Source organism: Cannabis sativa, chromosome 8, assembly GCF_029168945.1.
Source record: "Cannabis sativa cultivar Pink pepper isolate KNU-18-1 chromosome 8, ASM2916894v1, whole genome shotgun sequence".
Lineage (NCBI taxonomy): Eukaryota > Viridiplantae > Streptophyta > Magnoliopsida > Rosales > Cannabaceae > Cannabis > Cannabis sativa.
Genome location: NC_083608.1, coordinates 36,622,963 through 36,631,394, shown reverse-complemented (window position 1 = coordinate 36,631,394; position 8,432 = coordinate 36,622,963). Strand labels below are relative to the sequence as shown.

General features: G+C 31.5%; 1 protein-coding gene across 2 annotated transcripts; it reads left to right on the top strand.

Moving 5' to 3' along the window:
* Nucleotides 1-743: 743 nt before the first annotated feature.
* LOC115700200 (transcription factor MYB118) lies at nt 744-4,454 on the top strand. Of its 2 annotated transcripts, XM_061102882.1 has the most exons (4): nt 744-1,559; nt 1,688-1,814; nt 3,349-3,844; nt 3,964-4,454. In XM_061102882.1, the coding sequence occupies exons 1-4, from the start codon at nt 862-864 to the stop codon at nt 3,972-3,974; spliced, it is 1,332 nt and encodes a 443-aa protein (XP_060958865.1). In that variant the 5' UTR covers nt 744-861; the 3' UTR covers nt 3,975-4,454. The 2 variants fall into 2 exon arrangements, with proteins under 2 accessions (XP_060958865.1, XP_030483622.2); XM_030627762.2 differs by having other exon boundaries at nt 3,349-4,454.
* Nucleotides 4,455-8,432: the final 3,978 nt, after the last annotated feature.

The window sequence follows — 8,432 nt, the reverse complement described above, 5'->3', positions numbered from 1 at the left end:
ACATAGTTTTGCTTCTCTTAAGTGACAACTTGAACCATAAAGATTGCAAATTCACACAAAATACAGACCAAATTAATAAGTTGATTATACATATATATATATATATAGGCTAGCTATATAGACTTTTATTGGGTAATTTAATTGTAACATTTAAGGTTGAATTTGAACGAATAAATAGCCTGAATAATTATCTTTCTTTAAGTGATAAAATTGAAAAACTAAATTGATTTCTCAACGTATCCCAACATGAACACTTTAGAGTTAGAGCATTGATGTTTAGTGCTAATATACAGCCATAATTAACAACCATAATTTAGAAAAGGAGATTAAATTACAGCACTATACATAATAAAACAATATATATATATATAGTATTAAGAATAACACACATAAAAAAGGATAATTCTTGAACGATACCTACAAAGCATAAAAAAGAAGAAAAAAAGAAGCAGCACATGTCTTCCACGTGTCTTAGACTCTTCATGAGAATGTATCCTAAAATACAATGCCATATAACGACCTAATCATTATATATATTAACTCAGTAAAAAAAATGTTACAATATTACGACAACTTGAGAAGAAGAAAAAAAAATACCAAATTTGAAGAAAAAAATACCAAATTTGAGAAGGTAAACAGACACATGCAAATTGTATTATTGGCCATTGGATTAAAACACATGGCAGTCATCTAGACAGACTCTCTCCCTCCTAAGGCCCATAAAAGGAGCCATTTACCCCTCACAAAAACCCACCCCACTCTTGCTTGCAAAGCATCAGTACTCTCTTTCTCTCCCTCTCTTGTTGTTCTTGAGTTTTTTTCTTTTCTTTTTTACTTTTCTCTCTAAGAAAACTTGAAATCATGCAACTTGATTCTCGAGTCACTATGAGAGCTAATAGTTTCATTTTCCTCACCAACCCTCCAAACAATACTACTCGTGTCCTTGAAAATCCATTGAACAATGGATTTCTTCCTACCTTGGAGCTTTCATCCTACCATAACCACCATTTTGATGATCAACAACATCATGCTAATAAAAACCATGATGAGGTCCCAATCAATGGGTCTTCTCAGCATGGTTTTGGTCATTTCATGGCTACATCTGCTTCTTCTGGCCCTTTCTATGGGGTTTCAACACCCACTAATAGCCATGTCTCCTTTGAATCTGCTTACTCATTGTCATCCTCATCAGCTGTCTCTCCTTTTCCATCCCAAAACCAAAATGGGGTCCTACATGGTTTGGCTTGCAGTGGTACCACCACTGCCGAGTCACAATTCTATGGGTATCAGGCCTCCGCAGGTTCTTCTCCTGTGCAGCCCGGTACCTTAAACTTTCAAAATTTGGGATTGGCCAAGACAGTGGCCGATGACCACTTCTCATGCATGACCACAGCTGCTTCTGCACCAGCTGCTGATGACCAAAAGGAATTACGAAAAAGATCCTCATCATCTGTTGTTGTTGGCCATGGTCTGAAGAAGAAAAAAAGGTCTAGAAAAGCTAGCAAGGTTCAAAACAAATCCAATATCATCAAGGGCCAATGGACACCACAAGAGGATCGGTAATTAATAATATATTATTATTATTTTAATTTTAGCGACAATATAAATTATTATATTTATAGTTTTTTTTTTTTGCAAAGAAATTAATTGCTTTAATTTGTGTTATTTTCATGTTTGGTTTTTGCAGTGTGTTGATGCAGTTGGTGGGGCGATATGGGATCAGAAAATGGTCGAAAATCGCTAAGATGCTGAGCGGTCGAGTGGGAAAACAGTGTAGGGAGAGATGGCACAACCATTTGAGGCCGGACATTAGGGTTTAATTCCTTTTCCCTCTGTTTCTCTCCACTACTATACTACCTTCCATACATATTTTCAACCAAAAAACAAAATAAAAAAAGAAAAAGGAAAAATACTTTTATTTTATTAATATAAAGAATTTTATAATTTCATATATGCAATGAGATTTTTTTATTAACCTTTTTGTTAATAAAAAAAATTGTGTTCTTATGAATTACATAAATTGCATACACAACAAACAATTTTTTTTTTTTAATTTTATTTTCTATAAAACATGTATCTCTTTAAATAATTGATTAATATACACATACAACATGTAAATTTACTCTAATATAGTCATAGATCTGGATTTTAGATGCTTTTTTTTTTTCTTCTAACCTTTTTGTTATTCATTTATTAATTATTACCAATTTTTTTTACCTTTTTAACGCGTGTCATAAAATGTTTGAAATTACGTTACAATTATCATTATAATATTTCTTTATATTGATGGTCTAAGATGACAATTCTATACTTTCATTTAAGCGTAAACACGGAAATTAAGCTGGCACTCACACATGTCGCGTGGCAAGATGTGGGACCCATCTTGTCGTACTGTGCTTTTATCGGTCCAGATCAGCATATTCTTATAACATATGTCGACTAAGATAAATATCATTTATATTTTTAATTATCAAAAGACTGAATTGGATATAAAATTGTTTGTTTTGAATTTCTCTTATGGTAAATTTTAATTACATAATGTTTTATTGCTATTGTTATTTCACAAAAATACATTAAATGTAAGGATTGTTTTACAAATACACAAAAATAACAAAAATACGGTTGTACGAAATTTTAAATATTTTTACGATTTTATTTACGGAAATTACGATTTTTTATATTGTACTCTTGTTAATTTGTTGATTTTTTGTTATCTGTATGTTATTTTTTGTAGTTGTTTTGATATTTTTTAGATGTTATTTTCATGTTACTTTTATGTAGTTTCCTTATTGTTTTCGTGTTGTTTTTAGAGAAACCATAAATATATATATCTATATATCTAAAAACAATATATTTAAACAGAAAAATATAATTTTTTTTTTAAAAAAAATAGTTCTTTTTATTTTTATGTTATTATCCTTTAAATGTATATAGATCTTTTTATTTTATTTTTTGCTTCTAAAAACTATTACTCCTTACAATGAATTGCATTTTTGTACTAGATTATTAAAAGTAGTGACAATTTTGAATAATTAAACACTGCAAGGTTTTTTAGTTTGGTCACTAATTACCTATTTTACTTTCTCATGTCTACCTAGCTACTTCTTCATATGTATCCCTAATCTTTTGTTTGTTGTTTTTTTTGGGTACATATGTCTATATATATATACATATATTCTTGTTACGTAAGCTAGCATAGACTTCGAATATGACGATGAAACATGCATGTAACGTAAATTACATAAACCTACACACATAAATTAATTTTCTAAACCCAAAATATTATTTATTATTTTCTCTCGTCATTATATATATATAAATATAATAAAATTCATAATGTTATTACAGAAAGATACATGGAGTGAAGATGAGGACATAATTCTGATTGAGGCCCACAAAGAGCTGGGAAATCGATGGGCCGAGATTGCAAAAAGGCTGGATGGAAGGTCTGAGAACACCATCAAGAACCACTGGAACGCCACCAAGAGGAGGCAAACCTCCAAGAACAAGAAGAACAGAGACCCAAACCACAAAGCCAGTACTCTTCTCCAGGACTACATAAGGAGCCTCCACCCAATAATAAACGCCAACAATTCCACCACCAATTCCTCAAACGACAACAATGTCGATGATGATCACCAAGTCCACCAACAACCTGGTGCAGGTAATCAGTTTTATTATCCTGATCTTAATAGTCAGGACTATGGTTATGAATCCAATGCTGCTGTTGTTCTGTTGGAGCATCGTGACCAGAATGATTATGATAATGATGAAGATGAAGACGATGATGAAGACTGGACTGATAACTTCTACAATGTTGATCTTGATCATATGGAGGAGAATGGTACAAACGACAACAATCTTTACTCTGAGACTTATGGTTTTAAGTCTTTGCTTGAGGAAATGTCGTATGGGTCTGGTCATGTGGCTAACGAGATTAACAATGGTGGTGTGGATTTACAGATGAGGAATGAGATGGAGAGCATTATGCGAGGACCTGGTGAGGCTGTAAAGAAGGAGATGGATCTGATGGAGATGATCTGCCTGGAAAACCTTTCTTCAACAAATTGAGATGCATCCATAAATTGAATAATAAGTAGTACTGTGTGTCTGTGGCTTCTCTAAATATTTAGATATTTGTCCAGAAACACAAGTCGTACTTTTTCGTTTCAAAATGACGTCGTTTTATATAGTTTCTGCTGTCAGTGTCTTTTAATCTTTAGTTTTTATTTTAATAATGTTTGTGTCGTTGTGTTGTCGTTATTGCTGCTTGTGTCGTCTTTGCCCTTTATTTACAGATTTGTGTGTCTGTATTTGGGGGCTAATTGTCGTCTTAATTACTCCACAAAGACGAAAAAAATGTCTACTTGCTTCGTGGGAGAGTCCGTCGACGTAATTTTCTCTTTGTATTATGGATAATTTGGACAACTTATGTTAATTTGCTTTTTGGGTTATTTATATTTCTCTCTCTCTCTCTCTCTCTCTCTCTCTCTCTCTCTATATATATATATATAATAAATTGGTTATTTAACGATTATAAGTGATGTCAAATACATATATCGGTTACAAATTACAACAACATGAAGTTATTATTATTATTATTATTATTATTATTATTATTATTATTATTATTATTATTATTATTCATAATAACTTCTCCTTTTCAGAATTAAAACAAATTCAAACAAAGGATGCATAAAAATAAAAATATGGAAATAAAATAAAGAAAACAAACACTTTTTTTTTTTTCATTTCAAACATGCATTGGTGGCTATAGATATAATCATGACTTTTTCTATATATCATCATTTCTTTTTTGCTTGGTTTGATTCGTTTGGCTCCCGAGTATAAGAAGACTCAAGGAAAAGCCATTAGCTAGTCATAAACACATTATTAATATGAACAAATGAATATTAGTACACAGTACACACCAAAATCAAATTTAATGATCAAATTATATATGTATAAAAGACTGAATTATATATATATATATATATATATATTTATAGTCCGACTATAGTACTCGTTTTACATTTATAGCTTTTTGCCGCGTGGGTTTAAGGTGATACCATTTGTAGAATCATATAAGATGATACCATTTGTAGAATTGGAACGTTACTACCGACCACAACAATTAAAGCCAACTAAAGGAGCGCAGACCATTTGAGCTTAATACTTCAGCAAACGACCTATTGATAAAGAGAAATGCTATGGGGAATCTTATAGTGACAAGTATCGTGAGAGTGACATGTTATTATAGGTGTAAATATATAATTTGATTTTATAAATAATGGGATAAATATTATTTTAGATTTTACGTTTTAGAAAAGTTACTAATTGTACTCTCTATTTTGTTAAATGATAAAATAGATCCTAAACTGATTTTTTATCAAAATAAAGATATATCTAATTTGATTTGAATTTAAAATTTAAATTCAAATATAAATATATAATAACCGAATATCAAAATATCAGTAGATCTTTTATTTTAATAATTATCATTTTAATTTTTTTTTTGAAATAATTATCATTTTAATTAAATAATGACTAATTAGTAATTTTTCCTCCGAACTTTGACATGTACTAAATTGTGCCCCTGAACTTTTTTTGGCTGTTAGAAACTCCCCTCGAACTATTGAGATTGTTAAATTTAAGGACTTTTGTCTAATTTCATTCAATTTTGCTATTTCAGTGATTGTTTATGTACTAAATCATGCTCCCCAGACATTGATATCTACTAAATCATGCCCCTCAAACTTTGATATGTACTAAATCATGCCCTTTGAACTTTCATCCATGTTAGAATTTTTTACTAAAATTAGACAAAAGTCCTTAAATTTAACAATCTTAATAGTTCGAGGGGAATTTTTAACGGCCAAAAAAGTTCAGGGGGCACGATTTAGTACATGTCAAAGTTCAGGGGGAAAAAATTACTAATTAGCCTTAAATAATTATCTAATAATATATTTAATTAATAATTAAGAGATAATTAATTTAATTTAAATTAAATTATTCTAAAATAATTAAACTAAATTAATCATAGGTCTTTATATGTCACCCTGCATGTGTAGAATGGGCCTACACGTGTGGGCCATATTTTAAGGTCTAAAATAGATTTCTCAAATTTGCCACAAATAAAATTTATTATTTATCCTACCAATAAATAATAATTGATTAATTCTCATCAATCTCTTATTTCACAAGGATTAAAAATAAAAATTATTTTCTCTAAAATAATATATTTCTCTCTTTAATATTATTTAGTAATAATATTATATTTAACTAATTAATATAGTTTTATCTAATAAAACTAAATAGTTAAATACTATTAATTATACAATTCATAGAATTAGATTCTAGTATATTTAGTTTATTCATCCTTTTATTTCCTTCAGTTTCATTTTGTTGGATTAATCATTGTTGATGGAGAAGTTGTTGGGTCCATGAGTTGTTGGGCCATGGTGGTCATTGGGTCTGTGGTCACGATGAGAGAAGGTAGGGGTGTGCATAAATCGATCCAATCCAATGACAACCGACCGATCTAATCACAACCGACCGCCAAACATTGGATATCCAATTGTGATTGGATCGGATTGGATGTTATTTTTGAATATCCAATTGGATCGGATCGGATGTTGGATGGAGTGTCTAAAAATCCAATACATCCAACATCCAATTAAACTAATTAGTATTTTCATTTAGTTTGGATGAGTAATTAGATTTCATAATGTTATACGTAAAATATATATGTATACATAAAAATTTTACTCTTTTTTTCTTGGATTGGATGGATCCGATCCGATCCAAAAATACTAGTCTAAAATATTGAATAAATTCAAATTGAACCAATAAATATATATGAAATACATCCAATGGATAGAACCGATCCAATCCAACATCCAATGGATGTTGGATCGATTGGATGACTGAAATCAATTGGATCGGATCGGATGGTAAAATCTAACATCCAATATATAATTGGATCGGATCTGGATGGGCCTAAAAATATTGGATGTGATCCAATGAACACCCCTAAGAGAAGGGAGTGAGATTGTTGGTGGTGAGTTGTGGGTCGAGTCCTTTGGGAGAGTTCAGAGAGAGAGAGAGAGAGAAGCTTATGCATTTCAAATCTGAGGCGTAGAATTGGGCTTATGAAATGTTAGCCTATTCTACCAATATGGGTTAACTGAGATTTAGAAAAATAATTTTAATCTAATAAATGCATAAATTGTAAAATGTTCCATATCATTTATCTTATTATTGCATTGCATATATTCTCTAATATATTATGCATTAATTACTTGCTTTTAGGGCACAAATCCCAACAGACATCACCTTTCTTCATGAGGGGACATCAACGAGGCCTCACCTTGCTTCACGAGGGGCCATCACTGAGGCCTCACCTCATTTCACTAAAAGCTCAAATGAGGTCCCCCTCCACTTCGTACAGATTCCAAGCAAGGTCCCCATCTTCTCACACACATCAATCACAATCGAAGCACTAAGAAATCATACTCTTTCTCTCTCCTCTATGTCAAAGGGTACATGAGGGATACCTTTCTACTTAACCCAATATGTCCTACATCATATCTCCAATGCAGAGACACGTGTTTCATTTACACTTCTTGTCTTCTCAAAACGTGTGAGCAAGGGTGGAATAGTATCACTTAGTGAAGACCCCTTGTAGCTAAGTCCATGCAATGCTTAGGTATCACTACAACAAATGTGAGCAATAGAGGCGGAGTTAATACCGGCGGAACAAATTTGGCCGGTAATAGTTGGGTTATTACCAATAGAACACAACATCCGCCTTTAAAAAGAATTTCAAAAATAAAAAAAATATAAAATAATTAATACCGGCGGAAAATAAAGTATTACCGGCGGAAATACCGCTGGTATTAATAAGTAAATTAATTTGCGGGAAAAATCCCGCCTTAAAATTTGAACTTTTTAAGAGAAGGATTATTACCGGCGGATTCCGCCGGTAATGTTTCTATATATATAAAATGCATAATTTGTTCATATATTAATTCTCTTATCTCTCGATTTTTATTAAAAAAAAAATCTTCTCAGTTTTTTCTCCTCAGCCCTTCACCCATCTCCGGCCATTTGTTGAAGTCATCTACAGCCATTTGCATCGTCCACTTTCAATGAACTGGCAGTAAGTTATATATATATATAATCGATATTAAGGTTTTTTTTTACAACTTCAACTCTTTATGGCCCAGATCTATTTTTGCCATAACTCCTATCCATCTGTACAAAGTCACCACGCACGACGAGGATGAAGAAGAAACCCAAGAGTGATGGTTTGCTGAGTTTGCTCCGATTTTTGAAACATTTTGAAGGTTGACACTCACACGGGCCACACTATCATTTTTTACATTTTTTTTGTTCATTCTTTAACAGTGTTTGTATATATATCTCAGATT